This window comes from Notolepis coatsorum (genome assembly GCF_963971535.1).
Source record: "Notolepis coatsorum genome assembly, chromosome: 9".
NCBI lineage: Eukaryota > Metazoa > Chordata > Actinopteri > Aulopiformes > Paralepididae > Notolepis > Notolepis coatsorum.
The window spans coordinates 95,717,727-95,743,588 of NC_140173.1; the positions used below are offsets into that span (position 1 = coordinate 95,717,727).

At 45.9% G+C, this 25,862-nt stretch overlaps 1 protein-coding gene across 4 annotated transcripts in view; it reads right to left on the reverse strand.

The window, feature by feature from the left end:
- nckap1 (NCK-associated protein 1) overlaps positions 1–25,862 on the reverse strand; it is a 115,632-nt gene that overhangs the window by 34,927 nt on the left and 54,843 nt on the right. For all 4 annotated transcript variants that reach the window (XM_084322268.1, XM_084322267.1, XM_084322266.1 and 1 more), the window contains 8 exons: positions 25,523–25,665; positions 22,080–22,170; positions 20,525–20,662; positions 18,484–18,532; positions 18,196–18,352; positions 15,566–15,622; positions 11,272–11,368; positions 8,074–8,180 (listed from right to left, as the gene is read on the reverse strand). In XM_084322268.1, coding sequence (XP_084178394.1) covers positions 8,074–8,180; positions 11,272–11,368; positions 15,566–15,622; positions 18,196–18,352; positions 18,484–18,532; positions 20,525–20,662; positions 22,080–22,170; positions 25,523–25,665 — 839 coding nt within the window. The remainder of the gene's footprint in view (positions 1–8,073; positions 8,181–11,271; positions 11,369–15,565; positions 15,623–18,195; positions 18,353–18,483; positions 18,533–20,524; positions 20,663–22,079; positions 22,171–25,522; positions 25,666–25,862) is intronic.

A 25,862-nucleotide genomic window follows, 5' to 3' on the forward strand; every position in this document is an offset into this window, starting at 1 on the left:
AACGTTAAGATAGCAGTGTAATGCTTGATGAGAGCAGAGCGCTCTCTCTGTGTTCGCAGCACCTCTCAAGTGCCTGTAACACGCAGCGGGCCCCGCCTCCCTCCTCCTTGGAACAAACATTCCACCCAAAAACTGAATTTCAGTCCAGTTTCAATCTGAACTATTAACAGCGGAGCTGTTTTGTAATCTTCACAATCACTCATCTGTCTCGCACACTGCAAGTAAATGATTTTTCCGGTTTGCACACACATATTATTAGGGGCAATACGAGGGAAATGCTCGCACTGTAGAGCATATATATAATTATATATATAATTAGTAAACTGTCGGGGGCTTTTTTTGCCCCCCTTAACTGAATTTCGAGGGCATTTGGTCAATTTTCGAGGGCATTTTGCCCCAAGCCCCCGTTAATTTCGAACCCTGGTAAGTACAGTTACTTTTGTATAATGTCCATAGTTCCGCCATTTTTGATGGGATTGCGACGTGGTTTTTCTCTTTTTTTCCTTTTCGTTCACAGAGCTAATACAGCTGTCCCTCCGATTCTGACACTGGAAGGGACATGCCCTTTTTTTATCTACTTTTTCTCCCATTTTTCAATTTTTCTCCCATCCCCATTTTGTATTGTCCAATTCTACCCTCCCCTGTCTCGAACGCTGTTAGGCCATGCCTCCAACAGGTCGGCAGCAATGTGGACCAAGCCTTGCATCACGAGGAGGCAGCTGTCGCATCTTTTCACCTGAACAGCGCAATCTCTCAGCGGCGAGGGTCTGCGTGGGAGGGACACGCCGCCCTCGTTGCTTCCTGATTCTGCTGCGCAGGCGCACCAACCGACCTGTAGGAGTCGCTGTCCACAACATCCGATCCCCACCCACCAGCTTCCCACACCCTAATACTGCCAATTGTATTAGTATGAACGACCAGCCAAGCTGGTAGCAATGCCGAGAGCTGGGCTCGAACCCAGCATCTCCTGCATTAGTGGCGAGCGCCTTGCCCACTGCGCCACTTAGCCGCCCTGGAAGGGACATGCCTTGACAAAGTAGCATCCTATAAATATCTGGGCATATGGATTGATGAAAAGATGGCCTTTGATGTTCATATTGGGAACCTACTGAGAAAACTTAGACCTAAACTGGGCTTTTTCTTCCGGTTAAAGAAATGTTTCCCGTCTGAAGCCAGGAAGAGAATTGTGCAGAGTTTCGGTCTGTCTTAGACTATGGCGATGTGATCTATATGCATGCTCCTTCCTCCCTGCTTAAAAAGCTGGATTCTGCGTACCATACTGCCATACGTTTTGTAACGGGTGCAGGCTCTCGCACCCACCACTGCACTTTGTATCAGTCCTTAGGATGGTCCTCTCTGTACCAAAGAAGACAATCACACATGTTGATTTTTATCCTTAAGTCATTGCTAGGTAAGCTGCCCCTATATATCTCCAGACTTCTGTCCTTTTATACTTGCTTTTTTAATACCAGACGAGCAGCAAATGGGATGCTTTTAAATGTTCCTTTGATGCAGTCAGAGCTTGGTAAAGCTGCATTCTCCCACTATGCTCCCTTTTTATGGAATACGCTGCAAGTAAAACTTTGTCTAGAGGCACTTCCTACTGTAAATGCTTTTAAAGGTATGCTACGATTAGCCCTTCATGAAGAATGTAACTGTTTTACCTGATGCTATTGCTGATGTGATTATGCTCCTTGCCACTGCACAAATGGCCTTCTGTATTTATATTTGAATTGTATGTTTTTTGTTTAATGCCCTGTTTTATGTTGAAACTTGTTGTGTGCCGTGTTGGTCAGGACTCCCTGGAAGAAGAGATCTTGTATCTCAATGGGACATTCCTGGATAAATAAAAAAAAAATAAAAAAAAGGTAAAGAAACAATATACGTTGTATTTTATGGCAATAACGTTCAGGTTTGTTCGACCCGTGAGATATAATCACGATCTTCACGTCAATATTTTTTTCCACATCAAGCGGCTGCAGCTTCGACTGTGGCTGGTGTGAGCTGGGTAGTCTAGTTTTATGAGATTTCGACGTCCATCGAAAGCCCTGGGTCTCTTTCTTAAAACTACAACGATTTCATGAGTGCTTCTTCTTCTCGTGTCTAAATCATCCATTTTCCGGTGCAATGTGCAGAGATTTTTATAAGCTCATATTTAGCTAATAACACTTAAAATCATTGCTAAACAAACGTAGTGCTGAAAATATACACTTTGACTTCTGTTTTGATGGGGTTAGGGTCCTTTACTCATGGCTATATTTGAAAAAGAAACGCAACATTACTTAATACTTAACATAAATATTGATCTATTTATGACATGAAATAAATCTTGTACTGGTACCGGACAGATCGGGCTTAACTCAATCAGTGCCAGACCCGAGGATAGTCGGGTTATCTCGCCATGCGTTGAGCGCTAGGACCCCCGAAAACCCGAGTATAGTCGGGTTTTCATCATTATTTCTTTCTATTCATTACAGGCACACGGACTCAGGGTTAAAATGGGGAATCATCCTGAGAATGCCAAAGTGCAATAACGGTTGCATCCTCCCAGGTGGCAGTATCGAGCACCCGTTGAAACCTTATATCTTGGCCTGTGCAACGTTGAAATGTCTCCGGGCGCAGTTTTCTTTGTCAGGCGAGTCGAGCGGCTATCCCGATCGCATTGAGAAGCGTCAAATGCCCCTGATGCATCTGTTGTGGTGGATTATGTTGGCGACACGATGGACACCAATACTGGGACTCGCGATCAGACTATTGGAATATTCTTTTTGGGGTACCTCCTAGTGAAGGTAAGGACTAAATTATATCAATCCTGCTTTGATCCAACCATGATTTCACCTCGATCGCAACGTGTGTGTGTAACGTTACTCCACAACGTATGCCATTGGTGACGATCAAAGCATAAAAAAACTACCCCCCCCCCCCCCTTTCATGCATTCATGATGAGACATAATATCTATTATATACATTTGATTTGGAAATAGTAGCGTGTCCAGGCGAGAAACGCCAACGCTTTTAGTGAAATTCACGTTTTGCTGCATATCATCGTTTTCTGGGATTAGACAGGATCACTCTAAAACTATACTTATATTCACCACGGTATAACATGCAAACGTATAGATGAAAAAATTTATTCTTTTTCACATATTGAACGATAGATAGTTGATGTCAAATGGGCCATAGTATTGTATCCATAGCCATAATATTTAATATATAGCCCTGCAAACACTGCCACTTATTCCTATCTTTTAAGGCGTTGGCGTGGTAAGAACAAACGATGCTCAAGTTCAAGTTTCAAGTTTCTTTATTAGTTGTCATACAGAAGTACAGAATACTTTTATACAAAATGCTTCTTTCTGTTACGCTCCAGAGACTGTGCTAGACAAAAATAGATAAGTATAAAATAAAATAAGTCACGTACGTAGACACAAGTGTTCAGTATGTACAATGTTCAATGCAGAGTAGAAGTAACTGAGTTACCATACAATATACTATACAATATACTAATATACTATATAGTGCAAAGGAGAAATGGGATGAGGTACAATTTAGGTACAATTTACAGTAAGGTGTAATGAGGTATGGGTTGTAGTGGAAATTATTTACCAATAAATATAAAGTGTGTTTAGGTGTTCTAAAGTGTGTAAAGTGGGTGCTGCAGTGAGTTGTTTGTTTAAAGTGAGTGTGTGCGTGTGGATGTGTGTGCTGTGAGTGCATTTGATGGTTGTTACATAGTGTTATTGTTCGTTGAGCATCCTGATGGCATGGGGATAGAAGCTTCTTCTGAGTCTTTCTGTGCTTGCCATGAGACTCCGGTATCGCTTGCCTGACCGCAGCAGTTCAAAGAGGCAGTTGTTTGGGTGGCTGGAGTCTTTGATAATTCTCTTAGCCTTACCCATGCACCGCTTGTTGTAAATGTTCTGGAGAGTGGGAAGCCCCCCTCCAATTGTGCGTTCGGCTGAACGGGCCACTCTCTGTAGTCTGCTACGGTCTTGTGCGGTGCTATTCCCAAACCAGGAGGTGATATTGCCAGTCAGGATGCTCTCTATTGTACATGAGTAGAAGTTCTTAAGGATCTTCTGACTGACTTGGAACTTCCTTAGGCGCCTGAGGAAGTAGAAGCGTTGCCGTGCCTTCTTCACAACACTGTCAATGTGTGTGGTCCATGTCAAGTCCTGGGATATGTGGACTCCGAGGTACTTAAAACTGTTCACTCTCTCAACCGGTGCCCCGTCGATGCTGAGGGGGCTGTAGTCCCTGACCCCCGACCTCCTAAAGTCCACAATCATCTCCTTTGTTTTGCTGACGTTCAGGGAGAGGCTGTTCAAGTCAAGTCAAGAGTTTTATTTGTCACGGCATACAAGTATACAATGAAATGCGGGTGGTCTTGCCCGCAACGATGTGCAATACAGTGGTACAACATATAATAGAATCCAATAAAAACAACATTGTGCAATAACAGGTAACAGGTAACATGGTGTGACATCTCGGTATCTGTACATAGTTATTTACAGAGCATATAGGACATGCTAGGTAGCTTTGGTAGTGCAATACACTGTTACTGTTGCTATACTAATTTAAAGTGGCCTTTCCTTTTGGCAATAAGTGTGGGTGAGTGCGGCATGAGTGTGTGCCCGCTCATGTTAAAGTGTTAAAGTGGCTGCTAGTGCACAGCATGCGTGTCGTGTGTGTGCTCATGTGTGCTTGTGTGTGGATAGTTCAGTGTTCTGTGGCACTCAATGTTCATTGTTCAAGGCTCTGATGGCCTGGGGGAAGAAGCTGAGCCTAAGCCTCTCTGTCCTAGTAGCTGGGGTTCGCAGGCATCTGCCTGACCTCAGCAGCTGGAACAGGCTGTTATTGGGGTGGTGGGGGTCTTTCATTATTCTGCAGGCTCTGGATTTGCACCTCTTGTTGTATAGAACCTGCAGGGGAGGTAGTGCAATACCCGTGGTACGCTCGGCTGAGCGCACCACTCTCTGTAGGGCCTTCTTGTCCTGTGCCGTGCTGTTTCCATACCAGGCAGTGATGTTTCCGGTCAAGATGCTCTCTACAGCTCCTGAGTAGAAGGACTGGAGTATCTTCCCCGATACTCTGAACTTCTTTAACTGTCTCAGGTGGTAGAGGCGCTGTTTCGCCTTCTTTACTACTGTGTCTATGTGTGTTGACCATGTCAGATCGTCTGAGATGTAGACCCCCAGGTACTTAAAGCTGCTCACCCTGTCCACGGTAGCCCCGTTAATCCTCAGTGGTGTGTGTGTCTCCTGCTGTCCTCTCCTATAATCCACGATCAGCTCCTTGGTTTTACCAATGTTCAGGAGCAGGCTGTTGTCCTGGCACCAGCGTTCCAGTACCTCAACCTCCTCCCGGTAGGCCTTCTCGTCGTTGTCCGAGATCAGCCCCACCACCACCGTGTCGTCTGCGAACTTCACTATGGAGTTGGAGCTGAACTTGGCCACACGATCGTGTGTGTAGAGTGAGTACAGCAGGGGGCTCAGAACACAGCCCTGGGGGGACCCGATGCTCAGGGTGATGGTGTTGGAGGTCTGACCCCCCACCCTGACCGCCTGGGGTCTTTCGCTCAGAAAGTCCAGTACCCAGGCGCTCAGGGCGGAGCTCAGACCCAGCTCGATCAGCTTGTCCACCAGTCTGGTGGGGACTATGGTGTTGAACGCTGAGCTGTAGTCAATGAACAACAGTCTCACATAGCCCCCCTTCTGACGGTCAAGGTGAGAGAGGGTGCTGTGCAGTACCTGGGAGACCGCATCGTCAGTGGACCTGTTTGTCCTGTATGCAAATTGCATAGGGTCCATATCACTGGGGAGGGAGGCACAAATGTGGTCCTTGACCAGCCTCTCGAAACATTTCATGACCACAGAGGTGAGTGCCACCGGTCTGTAGTCATTTGGACATGTTGGGGAGGGTTTCTTCGGTACAGGGATGATGGTAGACATCTTGAAGCAGGCAGGGACCACTGACTCCGCCAGGGATTGATTAAATATGGCGGTGAACACTGGGGCTAGCTGGTTGGCACAGGACTTAAGTATGCGTCCTGTTATACCATCTGGGCCAGCAGCCTTCCTGGTGTTCACCTGCATAAATGCTCTTCTCACACTGTGTTCCGACAACGAGAGAGCGTCCCCGCCCCCCCGCGGTTGCCCCCCCCCCCCTCCACAACAGCCGGCGCGGCAGTGACGTCACTAGCCGGAGAGCTAGCAGCGCCACTGTCTACACCAAACCGAGCGTAGAAAGAGTTGAGCTTGTCCGCGAGGGAGGCGTCGTCGCTCCCCATTGAGGGGGCGCTGACTTTGTAGTCAGTTATTGTCTTCAGTCCCCGCCATAAGCCTCTTGTGTCGTTTTGTGCCATTTGTGTCTCCAGTTTGTCAGCATATGTCCTCTTAGCAAGTTTAACAGCCTTGCGTAGAGTATAGACTGGAGCCTTATACTCCTCCATGTTTCCTGACTCTCTGCCCAGGTTGTAGGCGGTGGTGCGAGAGTTCAGAGCTGCTCTAATAGTACTGTCCACCCACGGTTTCTGGTTTGGGAAAACCTGCACCTTTTTCGTGGGGACAATACCATCAGCTATTGTTGTTATATAGCTCACCACTGTGTCTGCGAGCTCGCTGACGTCACTGGCGCTGCCTTGGAACATATCCCAATCCGTGTCTGCTAACACGTCCTCGAGCGTGGCCTCTGATTCGTCAGTCCACTTCTTTGTCTCACGTGACACGACGGCGTCACGTGATCTTTGCTTGTATGTGGGGAATAGCAAGATGGAGTCGTGATCGCTCGAGCTTGAAGACCCCGTTAATGGTGGAGCTGCTACCGCCTTGTAGCCGGCTCTGAACGGGGAATAACAGTGGTCGAGTGTGTTCCTCCCTCTGGTGGAGCAGGCGATGTGCTGAAAAAAGGACGGCATCACTTTCTTCAGGTTCGCCTGGTTGAAATCGCCAGCCACTATCATCGCCGCGTCCGGGTGTTTGATCTGGTGACTGTTTAGGTGATCATGTAGTTCCCCCAGCGCTTTGCCAGTATTCGCCTGTGGGGGTATATATACGGCGGTCATGATGACCGCGGTAAACTCCCGGGGGAGGTGGAACGGGCGGCACAGCCCGATACCTCCTCGTCTTCCTCTGTGCCTCTTCCTGCCGTGTCCTTTGTTCTTTTCTTTGTCGCCGTTCTCCCTTTTGATCTCGGTTGGCCATTCTAGGCATAAAGTGTCTCCAAACTCCTCTTTGAGCCCGGGGTTTAGGTCCATAAGTGTCTGGCGGTCGTATGACGTACCCGCCAGTGTTGCTTTAATAAAAAAAGTAGAAAAAACAAACATAATAGCTAAAAGTGTGTACATCGTTGCGGAGCTAAAACCAGAGGCGTCTGACCGGGGTCGCGTCCTCTCTTGACACCATCCCGCTAGGACCTTGACCTCTTCCAGGTAGGCCCTCTCGTCATTTGCAGAGATCAGGCCCACCACTACTGTGTCGTCAGCAAATTTGATGATTGTGTTGTTGTTCCGCTGTGCCACACAGTCATGTGTGTACAAGAAGTATAGAGAAGGGGACTCAGAACACAGCCCTGGGGGGCCCCTATGTTGAGAGTGATGGATGAGGAGGTGCAGTTGCCTGCTCTCACCACCTGGGGTCTGCCCGTCAGGAAGTCCAAGACCCACTGGCAGAGGTCATAGTTCAAGCCCAGGTCCCTGAGCTTGGCTATGAGTTTGGAGGGGACTATGGTATTGAATGCTGAGCTGTAGTCGATGAACAGCATTCTCACATAGTTCCCCTGCCTCTTGTCCAGGTGTGATGCTGCTGTGTGCAGCACATGGGCTATGGCGTCCTCCGTGGACCTGTTGGGGCGGTATGCAAATTGCAGGGGGTCCAGGTTGATGGGGAGGGAGAAGTCTGTGGCGTCCAATGAGTTAAGAGCTTAATGAAAGTGTTTCTTCACTCATCAAAAACAAGTTGTGTAGAGTCACACCTTAGAGCCCCACCAATATATAAGAAGGCAGATGTTACTTGTGAATGTGAATATGTGTGTGTGTGTGTGCATGCGTGCGTGCGTGCGTGCGTGCGTGCGTACTTGTCTATGAAGTCATCTGTGCTTTTCTTCTGTATGTTGTCTGCATGTCTCAGGAGCCAGATGATCTCATCACGGGCGAACGACAACGCCATGAACACAAACAACGCCTGTAGAGAGAGAGAGAGATCAACAATGGAGGCACGCTAAAGTGATATTATGATGTTTTATGGTGGGTTATGGTGGGATTATGGTGTTAAAAGTGGTATTATGTTGTATTAAGTTGTGTTATGGAAATGTTGTCTATGGCCATCTGTGTTAAATCTCTGTACAGCTTGACTAGTTTAATGTGACCAACTAGTGGACTGGTCTGACTACAGCAGACACATATTTGACTGTCTTTTTAAGAACTCCAAGGTGGGGGGAGGATGACTTTTGACCCAATCTTTTCTCTTCTAGTGTGAGAGCAAGGTTATTTTCCCACTCCAGTTAGAGACATAATAATAAACACCGCCTAGCCAAGCAGATTGTTTATTCATTTCTCCCTCTGGGCATATTTTGGTTATCCTTTGTCATATCTGAATGTACGTAATTTCAATTGTATATTTAATCTGTGTCTGACCGGACCTCTTGGTCACTTTCTGGTCAGACGCTTGTGTGTAAACATGTGTGTGTCTCTCTATAAAACTGATCATTTTCACTGTGGCCACAGATGAATAAATCTTTTTTTTTATCCACTCCCCCCCCCCCCCCCCCCTTATTTTCTATTTTTCTCCCATCCCAATTTCGTGTATCCAATTCTCCCCTCCCCTGTCTTGAACGTTGCTCGACTATGCCCCCCACTGGTCGGTTGTAGAGAGGATAGAAGCCTTGCATCACGTGTTCCCTCCGGCACACGAGGAGGCAGCCTGTCACATCTTTTCGCCTGCCAGCGCGGACTCTCATTTTTATCTCGCGCCGATTGCTATCAAACTGTATACAATCATCAATATAATGCATTTAGGGCTATAAATCACGTTCTGGAGAAAGCTGCAGAAAACGATAAAAACATACTTATACTTTAGACCGTATTTTAGTATGAATATGTGAATGAAAAAGTATAACGTTGCTACACCCTGAACAATAGATATAGGACTTTGAATGGGCCATGGTAATGTAAATTTAGCAATACAATTTAAAAAGTTATAGCCCTGCAAAGAAGGGGAACTTCTCCATGTTAAATAGGGCTGGCGAGGGATGGTAAATTATGAATTTAACCCCGGCGATCAAAGGGTTAATGTGGTATTATGGTGTGATGTGGTGATATTATGGTGTGATATGGTGATATTGTAGCGTGTTCATTTGGTATTATGGCATGTTAAGGTGGCATTATGGTGTTATTACGATGTGTTAAAAGTGGTATTATGGTGTGTTATGGTGGCATTATGGTGCCTTAAGGTGATATTTTGATTTTATATGGTGTTATTATGGTGTGTTAGAAGTGGTATTATGCCGTGTTAAGGTGGTATTATAACAATTGTATACATTTATAACAATAAACCCTGGATTAACAAGATTAAAACACCTGCTAAATATGAAAAATAGGGCCTTCGTGGCAGGGGACACTGAGCAGGCCAGGGCTGTCCAACGGGAGCTAAAAGAAGAGCGAAGGGCAGCCAAGGACAGCTACAGAGACAGTCTGGAGGGCAGACTATAGGCAAACAACACCAGGGAGGTGTAGGCGGGTGTCAGGAGGATTACTGGGTTCAAACGGCAGGGCACTGCTGTGGAAGGCCCCCTGGAGCAAGTTTAACACGCTTTTAAACTGCTTTGACCAGAGTAGCCTCTCCACACTCCTCCCCCCACCCATAAACACCAGCACCCCTCCCCACCCCCAAGCACACCTTCCCCCCACACCCATCAGCACCGGCACCCCCACCCATCAACACCAGCACCCCTCCCCACCCCCAAGCACACCTTCCCCCTACACCCATCAGCACCGGCACCCCACTCCCAACAGCAGTAGCCTGCCCACCACCACCCACAAACACCAACCCCACCACCTCAGCCAACGGCACACTACCTATGGAGACACCAGCTTGCCCTGCCCCAACCCAACAATCCATCCTTCAACGTGTGCAATAGACTGCTGCAGTCGTTCTACTGTCTGTAGTGGCCAGCGTCCTCTTCTATGCCGTGGGATGCTGGGGGGGCTACATCAACCCGAGGGACACCAACAAACTGAACAAGCTGGTGTAATAGTAAATTGTTATATGTTATGTTATATGTTATGTACTACCGGTATGTATGTATGTAAATAAAAAAATATATAAATTAAAAACGTACGTCTTCAGGGGTAGGGCCCGACAAGCCTAGTGCTTCTCGCTAGCCCTTTTCGGACAATGCTGCAATAGCAGCTGGTAAAACTTTGGCGATTTATGGAATGACCATGTGTCCAAAACCCGAAATAAAAAATAACTGAACTGAACATAATTTGTACAGTGTATTGGACATGTCCATAAACTCTGTGTTAAATACATATTCTCTGTACAGCCTTGACTAGTTAACAATGGTCAACTAGTATAACAGCTCAAGACACTAGGGTGACAGTCTGACAGTGTTTCTTAAAACAACAGCCACAGGGCCAGGATATATGACATTTGGCCTTGGCTCCAGTTCTTGTGTGAGACATAACAAAACCCTAGACCCATCTTTTATTTTCATTTTCTCACTAGGGCATTTTTTGTTTACCCTTCTTGTCAGATCTGTTATTAATTTGTCATCTTATGTACGTCATGTCAAACTATGTATTTATTGTAAGTCTAACCAAAGCTCTTTGTCACTTTCTGGTCAGACGCTCGTGTGTCTGATTATAAACTGATCATTCTTTCTATGGCCATGGAAACAAATTATGTTCTATTTTTTATATACAATTTGACTCATCTGAATTTCTACAGTTGACTGTTTTGACAGATTAAAAATATTCCACAACACTGGTGAGGAAGGCTAGCTCCGTGGTGGGAGTCGAACTGGTCAGACTAGAGATGGTGGCAGAGAGGAGGATGAGAAGGAAGCTGGCTGCTATCCTGGAGAATCCCTCCCACCCCCTCTACAACGAGCTAGTCAAGGTGAGAAGCACGATCAGTCACAGACTCATACCCCCCCGACACTCAACTAACCGCCTTGGCCAGTCCTTCATACCAGTTATGGTGGTATTATGGTGAGTTATGGTGGTATTATGGTGAGTTATGGTGGTATTATGGTGTGTTATGGTGGTATTACCTTAGGTCCCAGCAGGCCTGGTTGGTCAGCAAGGACAGTCGCCAGCTCCTTCAAAGCTGAACGCAGGAACTTACGTCTCTCTCTGTGCATGCCGCCACTATACACACACACACACACACACACACACGCAATGTTAAATATCACATAACAGAACCCTATTCATAAGAGAAGAGAAGAGACAAGATGAGAAGAGACAAGATGAGAGAAGAGACAAGATGAGAGAAGAGAAGAGAGAGGACACAAGAAAAAAAGAGACAAGATGAGAGAAGAGAAGAGACAAGATGAGAAGAGACGAGATGAGAAGAGACAAGGTGAGAGAGGACACGAGATGAGAGGACATAATAGAAGAGACAACATGAGAGAAGAGACAACATGAGAGACAAGATGAGAGGACATAAGGGCCCTTTCTCACTCACTCTATTCGTTTCTATTTCGTTCCGTTCCGCCCGTGCCGAGATCTGATGCAAACTCCCCCCCCCCCTCTCCCCCCTCTAGTTTGTGTACACACTTCAGTCTGGGTTTTGTTTACGGTTTGCGTTTTGAGCTTGTAAGCTTGCCGTAGTCGATGATGTCACGCTCGAAATGTAAACACAGGAAGTGTGTTAACACGGAGACTGGAGAATGGATGTTGATATAAAGAAACAAATAACTAATAAATATGAAGTTATATTTGAACCTCAAGTTCAAGTTCAAGTTCTTTAATAGTTGTCATACAGAAGTACAGAATACTTTCATACAAAATGCTTCTTACTGTTACGCTCCAGAGACTGTGCTAGACAAGATAGTATCAAATAACATAATAACATAATATAGCATGAATTTAGAAGAAGAAAATGAGGTCAGTGTTCGGTATAGACATATGTACAATGTTCTGAGTTACCATATAATATACAATACACAATACTATGCAGTGTACTAATGTACAGTACTATCTAGTGCAAAGCAGAAATGGGATGAGGTACAATTTTAGGTACAATTTACAGTAAGTTGTACGAGTTGTAGTGCAATCCTTCATCCATAAATATAAAGTGTGGGGAGTGGGTGCTACAGTGTGTTTGTTTAAAGTGGGTGTGTGCTATAAGTGTGTGGAGTGGGTGCTACAGTGTGTTTGTTTAAAGTGAGTGTGTGCGTGTGGATGTGTGTGCTATGTGCGTTTGGTGGTTGTTGTTGTGTAGTGTTCATTCATTGTTCGTTTAGCAGCCTGATGGCCTGGGGATAGAAGCTTCTTCTGAGTCTTTCTGTGCTCGCCTTGAGACTCCTGTATCGCTTGCCTGACGGCAGCAGTTCAAAGAGGCAGTTGTTCGGGTGACTGGAGTCTTTAATGATTCTCTTAGCCTTGCCCTTGCAACGCTTGTAGTAAATGTTCTGGAGGGTGGGGAGCCCCCCTCCAATTGTGCGTTCGGCTGAACGTGTCACTCTTTGTAGTCTGCTTTGGTCTTGTGCAGTGCTATTCCCAAACCAGGAGGTGATGTTGCCGGTCAAGATGCTCTCTATTGTACATGAGTAGAAGTTCTTAAGGATCTTCTGGCTGACTTGGAACTTCCTTAGGCGCCTGAGGAAGTAGAGGCGTTGTCGTGCCTTCTTCACAGCACTGTTAATGTGTGTGGTCCATGTCAAGTCCTCGGATATGTAGGCTCCGAGGTACTTAAAGCTGTTGACTCTCTCAACCGGTGCCCCGTCGATGCTGAGGGGGCTGTAGTCCTTGACCCCCGACCTCCTGAAGTCCACAATCATCTCCTTTGTTTTGCTGACGTTCAGGGAGAGGCTGTTTTCCTGGCACCATCCCGCCAGGACCTTGACCTCTTCCAGGTAGGCCCTCTCGTCGTTGGCAGAGATCAGGCCCACCACCACTGTGTCGTCAGCAAATTTGACGATTGTATTGCTACTCCGCTGAGCCACACAGTCGTGTGTGTACAGGGAGTAGAGGAGGGGACTCAGAACACAGCCCTATGTTGAGGGTGATGGATGAGGAGGTGCAGTTGCCTGCTCTCACCACCTGGGGTCTGCCAGTCAGGAAGTCCAAGACCCACTGGCAGAGGTCATAGCCCAAGCCCAGGTCCCTGAGCTTGGCTATGAGTATGGAGGGGACTATGGTATTGAATGCCGAGCTGTAGTCGATGAATAGCATTCTCACATAGTTCCCCTGCCTCTTGTCCAGGTGTGATGCTGCTGTGTGCAGCACATGGGATATGGCGTCCTCCGTGGACCTGTTGGGGCGGTATGCAAATTGCAGGGGGTCCATGTTGATGGGGAGGGAGGAGCAGATGTAGCCCTTTACTAGCTTCTCGAAGCACTTCATGGCTATGGAGGTGAGAGCTACAGGGCGGTAGTCGTTGAGGCAAGCAGGCTTGGATTTTTTGGGTACAGGGATAATAGTGGACTTCTTCAGGCAGGTGGGGATGACAGCCTGTTCTAAGGACAGGTTAAATATGTCAGTGAATACTGGGGCCAGTTGGTCGGCACAGACTTTTAGGACGCGGCCGGGGATGCCGTCTGGACCTGCTGCCTTCCTGATATTCACTTTTTTAAAGGTCCGCCTCACCTCATGCTCTGTTACCCTGAACACTGCGCCTCCATCAGCAGCCGACCCCCCCCCCCCCATTGCCGAGGCTTGTGAGCTGGTGTTGTTATTACCAGCATCAAACCTCGCATAGAAGGTATTGAGGTCATTTGCTAAGGAGATGTCACTGTTCAGTTTGAGGGAGGCGCCTTTGTAGTCTGTCATCGTTTTGAGCCCCTGCCACATAGCTCTAGAGTCAGCTTGTTCAAACTGGAGTTCAATTTTATCCCTGTAGCGTCGTTTGGCCTCTGACACAGTCCTCCTTACGTTGTATCGCGCCACCTTGTGGTCATTCATGTTGCCTGCCTCTAGGCCGTCGTTGTATGCTTTGGTGCGCTCTCTCAGAGCTTCACGGACGGATTTGTCTACCCAGGGTTTTTGATTTGGGTAAACTTTCATTTTGGTAGTGGGGATTGTTTCTTTCACCCTAGTACAAACATAGTCCAGCACTGTCTCCGTGTAGGCATTAATGTTATCTGTGTCGCGGAACACATTCCAGTCTGTGTTGTGAAACACTGACCGGATCGTATCCTCTGACGTCACATCCCATTTCTGCACCTCTCGCGAGACTACGGGAGTACTTTTAATTTTCTGTCTGTACTTCGGTGTAAGAAAAATTGATGCGTGATCTGACTTACCGAAGCCACTATCAGAATGAGCCTTGTAGCCACATTTAAATTGCGTGTAACAGTGATCTAGGATGTTACCGCCTCTGGTGTTGCAAGTCACATGCTGATAGAAGTCGGGCAATACCTTTCTCAGATTGGCGCTATTGAAATCTCCCAGAACTAAAATGGCGGCGTTAACATTCGCCTCTTGGATTCTATTTACCTCGTCGTGTAGTCTGGAGAGCGCAACCTTGTTGCTGGCTTCAGCTTGCGGTGGAATATACACTCCGACCAGGACGATCGCCGTTAACTCCCTCGGGAGGAAGAAAGGACGACACCTCTGTTGTCAAGCCTTGTCAATATAACCCACCCCCCTTTTCTCATGAATGGAACTCTGTTGTAGAGTCCGCTTTTGATCGTTTTGCAGGGTTAACAATAACGCTAAGCTAACGGCTAACGCTAACGTTACTACATGCAACATACTAGTAACATTGCTCGCATCGATTATATTGAATGTCATTGATCTACTGGTCGACCGAAAATGTAAACGGGAATGTCTTAACACGACTGCGGACTCTGGATGTTGATATAAAATGAACAAATTGCCAATAAATATGAAGTTATATTTGTCAATATAACCCACCCCATTTTATCACGAATGGATGGTGTTGTAGAGTCCGCTTTTGAGCGTTTTGAGCGATCTACTGGTCGACCACGGCCGACTGGTTGGGCACCACTGGTCTAATAGAAATAAATGCATTCGAACAATGTATAGACATAGCAATGGCAAACAAAATGTATGACGTTATGTCAGCACCAGGCGCCACGCCCGTGAAAAGGTACAAGCTCGCAAAGCCACACCCCCCGTTCTCCCGGGACCGACCCCGAGACCACCTCTGCCAGCTGATCCCGTTCAGCGGGGGGTGAAACGATTCAGCGCCGTCTCGCACCCCAAAAGGGGTGAGTGAGAACACTGCCCCCCGTGCTCCGGGACGGTGATTCGATACAAAAGGCTGAGTGTGAAAGCCCCCTAAGAGACAAGATGCGAGATGGCATGAGAAGAGAAGAGACAAGATGTGAGAGGACATGAGAAGAGACAAGAAAAGAGAGGAGAAGAGGTACATACGCGTGAGACAGCGCCTGTTCTTTACATTCTCTGATGTCATTGATCCGTTTGTTATACCTGAAACACACAAGCATTCATCAGAGAGATAGATAGACATACAGATAGACAGAGACGGAGAGAGAGATATCTGTAAAGCATTCCCGGTAACTGGAGAAAGGTATTCCCGTAACCTATGGGTAACCGAGAATACCTTGAGGTACCAGGAATACCTTGCATAGGTATTCCTGGTTACCTAAATAGGTATTCCCGTTACCCGATAGGTATTCACGGTAACTTTAGATATAGATATGTATTCCGGTTACTTGTGAAAAGGAGAGATTACCAGGAATACCGTTACCATATAGGTATTCACGGTAACTTATATGTATTCCGGTAATTAATTAATTAAATTTAGGCAATCATATTATCAGGGGTAGGCTAGCTAGAGAGAGAGACAGACAGAGGGAGTGAGTGTGTGTATGTGTGTGTGTGTGTATATGGATGCACGTGTGTTAGGGCTGGCCCGAACATTCCAATGGTTCGAAATTTGTTTAGTATATTGACAAGCTCAATTCAGGATTCTAATGATTTTTTTATTATTATTATTATTGCATGTAGATCATTTGGGTAAATGATTGTCAAGCTCTGACTGTGAGGTGTGTGTGTGTTCGCTCTGACTGTGAGGTGTGTGTTCGCTCTGACTGAGGTGTGTGTGTTCGCTCTGACTGTGAGGTGTGTGTGTGTGTGTTCGCTCTGACTGTGAGGTGTGTGTGTGTGTTCGCTCTGACTGAGGTGTGTGTGTTCGCTCTGACTGTGAGGTGTGTGTGTGTTCGCTCTGACTGTGAGGTGTGTGTGTGTTCGCTCTGACTGTGAGGTGTGTGTGTGTTCGCTCTGACTGAGGTGTGTGTGTTCGCTCTGACTGTGAGGTGTGTGTGTGTTCGCTCTGACTGTGAGGTGTGTGTGTTCGCTCTGACTGTGAGGTGTGTGTGTGTGTTCGCTCTGACTGAGGTGTGTGTGTTCGCTCTGACTGTGAGGTGTGTGTGTGTTCGCTCTGACTGTGAGGTGTGTGTGTGTTCGCTCTGACTGAGGTGTGTGTGTTTGCTCTGACTGTGAGGTGTGTGTGTGTTCGCTCTGACTGTGAGGTGTGTGTGTGTTAGCTCTGACTGAGGTGTGTGTGTTCGCTCTGACTGTGAGGTGTGTGTGTTCGCTCTAACTGAGGTGTGTGTGTGTTCGCTCTGACTGTGAGGTGTGTGTGTGTGTTCGCTCTGACTGTGAGGTGTGTGTGTGTTCGCTCTGACTGTTGAGGTGTGTGTTCGCTCTGACTGTGAGGTGTGTGTGTTCGCTCTGACTGTGAGGTGTGTGTGTGTTCGCTCTGACTGTGAGGTGTGTGTGTTCGCTCTGACTGAGGTGTGTGTTCGCTCTGACTGTGAGGTGTGTGTGTTCGCTCTGACTGTGAGGTGTGTGTTCGCTCTGACTGTGAGGTGTGTGTGTGTTCGCTCTGACTGAGGTGTGTGTGTGTTCGCTCTGACTGTGAGGTGTGCGTGTGTTCGCTCTGACTGTGAGGTGTGTGTTCGCTCTGACTGTGAGGTGTGTGTTCGCTCTGACTGTGAGGTGTGTGTGTGTGTTCGCTCTGACTGTGAGGTGTGTGTTTGCTCTGACTGTGAGGTGTGTGTTCGCTCTGACTGTGAGGTGTGTGTGTGTGTAAGAGTAGGAAGACGTTGGGAACTAAGCTAATGGAGGAACCTACTTCCAGTGACTGACGCTAAGCTAGGCTAACGGTGCGCGTCTTCCTACTCCTACTGCATGCACAGAGAAGAAAAAGGTATGTATCTTAACACTCCAACATTTTGGGAACCCTGGAGTTAGACAAGAAGATGCATACCTTTTTCTTCTCTGTGCATGCAGTAGGAGTAGGAAGACGTTTGGAACTAGGCTAATGGAGGAACCTACTTCCAGTGACTGACGCTAAGCTAGGCTAACGGTGCATGTCTTCCTACTCCTACTGCATGCACAGAGAAGAAAAGGGTATGTATCTTCGTGTCTAACTCCAGGGTAGATGCCAAATAAGCTCATTTCCCAAAATGTTGGAGTTTTCCTTTAAATGGTGAGTTTAACGCAGAAGCAGTGAGGGGAGCTGCTATTGTGATCACATGACGACAGAACATTTGACCTCGCTGCCTACGGTATTCCTGGTTTTTGAGCATATTTTTGTGAGAGCGAATGTAGGGAGCTTCGTTCGTAAACAGAAACGAACATCCGAACCCTAAAAAATGGCATTCGGGCCTCAGCCCTAGTGTGTGTGTGTGTCTGTAGTGTACCCTCTAATGTTGACAAACAGGTCCTCTGCTGCTTTGTGGATGTGTGTGTGTGTGTCTGTAGTGTACCCTCTAATGTTGACAAACAGGTCCTCTGCTGCTTTGTGGATGTGTGTGCGTGTCGCCGTGTCTGTACCCTCTAATGTTGACAAACAGGTCCTCGGCTGCTTTGTGGATGTGTGTGTGTGTGTGTGTGTCTGTAGTGTACCCTCTAATGTTGACAAACAGCTCCTCGGCTGCTTTGTGGATGTGTGTGTGTGTCTGTAGTGTACCCTCTAATGTTGACAAACAGGTCCTCGGCTGTTTTGTGGATGTGTGTGTGTGTCTGTAGTGTACCCTCTAATGTTGACAAACAGGTCCTCGGCTGCTTTGTGGATGTGAAAGACTTCGTCTCTGAACAGACAGAGGCAGGTGGAGCTCTGGAGAGCCAGTTTCCATAACGACAAGGCTGCTGCATCAGTGTTCAACACCACATGGCACAGGATGAACCCAACTAGAGAGAGAGAGGGTGAGGGGGGGGGGAGTGAGATAGAGAGAACTCTTAATAGGAATTAAACTAAATAGAGGTATACTTCAGAGAGAGATAAGGATAGCGGGACATATTGTAGCTGTTGAGTTACTTACACACAATCCACTTCTCCATGGTGTCCAGAGAGAGGTATTCACATGGCATCTAGATAGAGAGACAGACATGTACTTATATAGCATATAGACAAACAGGTTGCCATATAGTATCCAGACAAACAGGTTGCCATATAGTATCCAGACAAACAGGTTGCCATATAGTATCCAGACAGACAGACAGACAGACAGACAGACAGACAGACAGACAGACAGACAGACAGACAGACAGACAGACAGACAGACAGACAGACAGACAGACAGACAGACAGACAGACAGACAGACAGACAGACAGACAGACAGACAGACAGACAGACAGACAGACAGACAGACAGACAGACAGACAGACAGACAGACAGACAGACAGACAGACAGACAGACAGACAGACAGACAGACAGACAGACAGACAGACAGACAGACAGACAGACAGACAGACAGACAGACAGACAGACAGACAGACAGACAGACAGACAGACAGACAGACAGACAGACAGACAGACAGACAGACAGACAGACAGACAGACAGACAGACAGACAGACAGACAGACAGACAGACAGACAGACAGACAGACAGACAGACAGACAGACAGACAGACAGACAGACAGACAGACAGACAGACAGACAGACAGACAGACAGACAGACAGACAGACAGACAGACAGACAGACAGACAGACAGACAGACAGACAGACAGACAGACAGACAGACAGACAGACAGACAGACAGACAGACAGACAGACAGACAGACAGACAGACAGACAGACAGACAGACAGACAGACAGACAGACAGACAGACAGACAGACAGACAGACAGACAGACAGACAGACAGACAGACAGACAGACAGACAGACAGACAGACAGACAGACAGACAGACAGACAGACAGACAGACAGACAGACAGACAGACAGACAGACAGACAGACAGACAGACAGACAGACAGACAGACAGACAGACAGACAGACAGACAGACAGACAGACAGACAGACAGACAGACAGACAGACAGACAGACAGACAGACAGACAGACAGACAGACAGACAGACAGACAGACAGACAGACAGACAGACAGACAGACAGACAGACAGACAGACAGACAGACAGACAGACAGACAGACAGACAGACAGACAGACAGACAGACAGACAGACAGACAGACAGACAGACAGACAGACAGACAGACAGACAGACAGACAGACAGACAGACAGACAGACAGACAGACAGACAGACAGACAGACAGACAGACAGACAGACAGACAGACAGACAGACAGACAGACAGACAGACAGACAGACAGACAGACAGACAGACAGACAGACAGACAGACAGACAGACAGACAGACAGACAGACAGACAGACAGACAGACAGACAGACAGACAGACAGACAGACAGACAGACAGACAGACAGACAGACAGACAGACAGACAGACAGACAGACAGACAGACAGACAGACAGACAGACAGACAGACAGACAGACAGACAGACAGACAGACAGACAGACAGACAGACAGACAGACAGACAGACAGACAGACAGACAGACAGACAGACAGACAGACAGACAGACAGACAGACAGACAGACAGACAGACAGACAGACAGACAGACAGACAGACAGACAGACAGACAGACAGACAGACAGACAGACAGACAGACAGACAGACAGACAGACAGACAGACAGACAGACAGACAGACAGACAGACAGACAGACAGACAGACAGACAGACAGACAGACAGACAGACAGACAGACAGACAGACAGACAGACAGACAGACAGACAGACAGACAGACAGACAGACAGACAGACAGACAGACAGACAGACAGACAGACAGACAGACAGACAGACAGACAGACAGACAGACAGACAGACAGACAGACAGACAGACAGACAGACAGACAGACAGACAGACAGACAGACAGACAGACAGACAGACAGACAGACAGACAGACAGACAGACAGACAGACAGACAGACAGACAGACAGACAGACAGACAGACAGACAGACAGACAGACAGACAGACAGACAGACAGACAGACACTAACAGTGTCTGACTGGGCAGGGTTCAGCATGGTGGAGGGGGCTGAGATGAGGGACAGGAGCTGAGCGTTCCTCCACTGGTCTGCTGACAGGTTCCTCCTGGGATAAACCATCTGGAGACTGATCAGACCATCAGACAGAGACTGAGGAGAGGAGGACACAAAAAGAGAAAGATGAGATTTTAAAATCATCATCATCATCATCATTTATTTATTCGTATATGGAATTACCACAGTCCAACAGTACATATTAATATAATTAACACCTTTGTTTTAAGGTGGTTCGTTCAAATTGGTGCTTAAAATTGAATTTCCTACTGACAATGTAAGTAGCCAATCAGCATTTACCAGCTAACTATTTCCATGGTAATTAGTCATCATTGTTCCGTCCACAACATTTAAACATGACTAAACTCAAGTCAATTGGTATCTGTCTGAATTGGTTTTAAAGCTTTACTGCACCGGGACAGCTTCCCAAATTAATAGTTTTAATGAGTTACTGAGAGGTTTATGTTGTTCCCTCTTAACTGGTTCTGCGCCAAAAACGAGTATACTCGTTATTGCCCGCCAATCTAATAACGCCAAGAACGAGTTTACTCGTTTTTATGATCGTCGTTTCCTTTATTCGCTATTGGCATTCATAATTCATCCAGCAAGGCTCCGGGAGCCAGCTGGACTCTGTCTGATATTGCAACGCCTCAATACCGCCACCTGGTGGATTTCAGGCAAGTTGCACTCCACTCTAAACCGGATGTGGCGCTCTGTGCATCGGGGAAAATGTTCCGGCAGAGCTATCTTGTTACGTGGATCCAGACAAACACTCAAGTGGCATTGGATCGCTTTCGAGACGCAAGAATCAATATGCTTTCGGCGTTTATTGCGTCGTACAAACAGAAAATGGATCTAACAGATCGAAATTAAATAATTGGAATTTTTTTCTCCAGACTAATCAGCCACAGGTAAGAGAAAACATTAATTCGATTGTGCATTTATTTCATTGCAATCCATCTGATCAACGCATGATGGAGCATAATGTATAGCGATCATATGCATTTTTTAATATAGTGTGTATAGGAATGTATAATATGCGTCAGGGCCTATAACTCGCATTCTAGGAATTACTGCTCTACACTCTAAAAACATACTTATATTCACGACGGTACTAACACGACAATGTATGAATGGAAAAATATAACGTTCCCACATCCGGAACGATAGATACCCGATGTTGAATGGGCCATAGTAATGTCGATATAGCTATAATATTTTAAAAGTTATAGCCCTGCAAAGAAGGTGAGCGACTCCATAGGGTTACAGCACTGGCAGAGAGTGGTATAAGATGGGCAAACTGCGTGGCAGACAATGTGTTAATGGGTCCAAACAACCCATTATTTAACTGTGTTAATAAACAAACAAACAAACTTCATGGTCTGTATCACTCATATCATCCATACTGTCACCTAAACTCCAGGGTCTGTAGCATCCATCTCATTCATACTCTTCAGTACACCAACTGACACAGGTGGGTCTGTACTTTGCACTCACTCACACACAGCCCTACCTTGCCATGTGGTACAAACTCCTCCATCATCTTCTTCAAAGGGTTCTCGTAGTCAACGATCATCTGACCCAGCCTGGGGTACTCCCTGTCGCTATGGAAACACACAAAGAAACCATGTTTAGCATGCGTGCACACACACACACAGGCTACCGTCTATTGTTTGATGCACATACTGCTCAATGTATGGAGAGTGATACTTATAGTCTACTATTCTATTGTTTGATGTACATAGTAGTACTAAAAGTATGAAAAGTGATACATATGTTTATTGTTTGTGGTGCTGTCATTTACTGTACTGTGGGTGAGGTCCTGTTGTCAGTGTATCATGTGTGTCTGTTGTTGATGAAGTTGATGTTCTTGTTGCGTCTCTGTACCATATTGTTAACAATAAAGACAATGATTAATTTGAGTTAGTACTAAAGGGAATGCAATTTACATATGTGTGTATATGTACAGTATGTATATACTAGTATATACCCGTTTACTGTATGTAAACAACGACCACGCTCCTCCTTTGGGGAGAGACTCCAGGAGGCAGTCTGGATTCAACCATGTGACGTACAGCGTTGATGGTCTACTAGTACTGGGCCCTGTTCCTCGTACCTGGCTAACTGAGTTAGCCGGATAATTTTGAACCTGCTCCAGCGCAGGGTTTAGTTCAGTTAGCTCGATAACCTGCATGGCCACACCCTCGCAAAGAAATCCCAACTCGCTTTCTGAAATAATTCTCACAGTCTAGATCCTATTATACCATTCTGAATTATGTTTTTGTGCTTCGTTCTTCTAGAGGGGGCTTTTGAAATGTAAAATAATATACCTAAAATGGTGATAATAAATCATATTCAGTCTATAGATTTACTTTGTCCTAAATAATGCACGTCATATTTATACGGATACGGCGCTCGGAGTCGCGATACACACAATGGTTATTTTAATAACGGCGCATTGCAAATGTAAATCCCGCAGGGATATTTTTAATGAATGAAACATATCGGGCGTTTGGCTGATTAGTTTCATATTCTTCGCTGTTGATGTATTTGCTTAACGGAGTGCCGGATTGTGTTTCATTCAAGCATAAATTGAAGCGTCTTTATGCATGGACTGTGGATATGGATTACAAGGAATCTGAATCTGTGGATTGTTGAATTGTACCACTGTCACTCACGTTATTGTGATATTGTAACTGTGATTAAAATGTCTGATGAAAAAAATGTGATATCGGTTGATATCGGTATCGGAAATTAAGAGTTGGACAATATCGGTATAGGTAAAAAAGCCAATATCGAGCATCCCTAGTATAAACCAAAGGTTAATCAATTCAATGCATGTATAGATGATGTCCGAAACAGATTAAAACCCGATTAGTAGTGAAACTGTATAGCCTCCCTCCAAGCCTCTCTGACACGTTATTTCGGGGGTCGCGCCTTGAAAACTGTGTTTATATATAAAGTACATGATACCTAAGCCGAGCGCATACAGTACAGATATCCTCATAAGTATCTATTATTTCGTATCAATTAGATACTCTTTGGGCTTGTTTGTATCTACTTATTCTGAAAGTTGAACTAATTATTTTCGCTAGCAAGATCCCATTCGATTATTCATTCCATTAACACTTTGACGACCGATGGGCTTAGTCTAATTAGTGGCTAGAGGACCGGGGAATGTAAACAAACATGTGGGTTTTCTAACAGCTATATCTATACTTTATAGTGTTGCTATCTGTCCATTCTCATTGTCAATTGAGTGCATAAACCGTCCCTTCAAAATGGCTTAAAGAAAAAAAAAATCCATCGGTAGGTTGTCATTTGATAGCGCCGTGAATATAAGCTTTATCGCAGATTTCGTATCATCTATTTTCTGGAAAGCTAGTTATAGAGCTAAAGGCTACTAACGTTATATTCAACGACATTTCCGTTTTATATATGCTAATGAAATAACACAAACTGCTTATGATCCGGACAATCCCAGAGCATCTATGGATGAAAGGGGGGCGGCGGGGGACGTCGATTAGTATTATTGATTACCAATACAGTGTCTGTGTAAGTAGCCACATTCACAGATCGATTGCTTGCGTTGCACAGCAAGCTCCGATCCGGCTATAAATTAGGTGATAAATGTCTTACCGTCAGCCCGTGTGATACCCGGCAGCATTTCCCCGTTATCGATCGGCATCTGGTAGATCGATATGTCCATTGGTTGATGATAAATCCCCTTATTCCATGGTGAAATATCCGCTTCGAAACGTGATACACGGTGCAATCGGTGCATGCTGTTGGTTTGGAATCAGAGTAATATGATACTCCATTGGAGGGTAAAAAAAGAAAAATTCCATTCGCCCACAATGATACTGCAGTGGAGCGATGGCGCCCCTAAGAGGATCTGGCCGGTATTGCATGTTGCCGATTCCACAGAGGAGGGTAGATCTGCAGAGTCGATCGGGGATCTTGATCCGGTTATTAATATGGAATAAAACAATAACAACTTGCCACGGCTATATACGTGCCTCTGGTCCACAACGCATGACACCGAAAGCCGTATATATACACGTGGCCGTCCCCATTGTGTTAAGCCTACTGCCAGCAGGCACATTTAAAGAAATATAATCTGATTGATTGGGGTAATGACTCTGAGGGACTTAACATTAGCCTATAGATTATGCATTTAACTTGTCGGTGAGGCTATTGAGCCGTACTGTATTGTACCCATTCTGCAATCTGTTAATAAAGTTTTCAATCAATCAATGCCATTAGAAAATCAGGATTTCAGCGATCGACACCTGCTGTCTTTTCAGGTGAGGCGGCCGCGCGCAATTATCCTGAGTATCAAGTCTGATTCGAATTAACAAGACTGAATCAGCGTTCGAGGAACAGGGAAAGCCTGGATTCAAACATCGGGTTAATTGAATCTGGATAATGGGACTTTTGATCGACTTAGTTGAAACAAGGTACCTAGGGCCCTGGTCTAAAAAAATAATAATAATAATAATAGAAAATAAAGAAATCTAACCCTAACTAACCTTACTGTCATGCACTTGTCCTAATAAACTAACCTACACTGTAGCACTCAACACTTTGATGAACATTGTTACTCAGCTGATAAGAGTTGTGCCCTTCCTGATGACTTGTCGTACAGAACTTGTAAGTCGCTTTGGATAAAAGAGTCAGCTAAATGACTAAATGTAAATGTTCTAGTGTTTACGTGTAGTTACCTGGCTCAACCACGTGACGTACAGCGTTGATGGTCTACTGGTGTTTACGTGTAGTTACCTGGCTCAACCACGTGATGTACAGTGTTGATGGTCTACTGGTGTTTACGTGTAGTTACCTGGCTCAACCACGTGATGTACAGTGTTGATGGTCTACTGGTGTTTACGTGTAGTTACCTGGCTCAACCACGTGATGTACAGCGTTGCTGGTCTACTGGTGTTTACGTGTAGTTACCTGGCTCCGTGTGTCATCTCGTGGGCGTAGTTGTAGAGGCCAATTATGGCCTTTCGCTCCTCGATGCGAGACAGCAACATCATCAGCGTAGTGTAGGTCACCACCAGGTCAAGGTAGTTCTTGGTTAGGTCAAAGTTCACCGTCTTGACAGACAGGGACATCACAACACAACAGGAAGTTAGATTTTTATAGACGTTTATAGCAGCGGAAAACGTTTATTTTGTACATTATCTAACGTTAACACGAACCTAAACTAACTTTAGGTTAGTTGTAACGTTAGTTTAGGTTCGTGTTAACGTTAGATAATGTACAAAATAAACGTTTTTCCGCTGCTATAAAC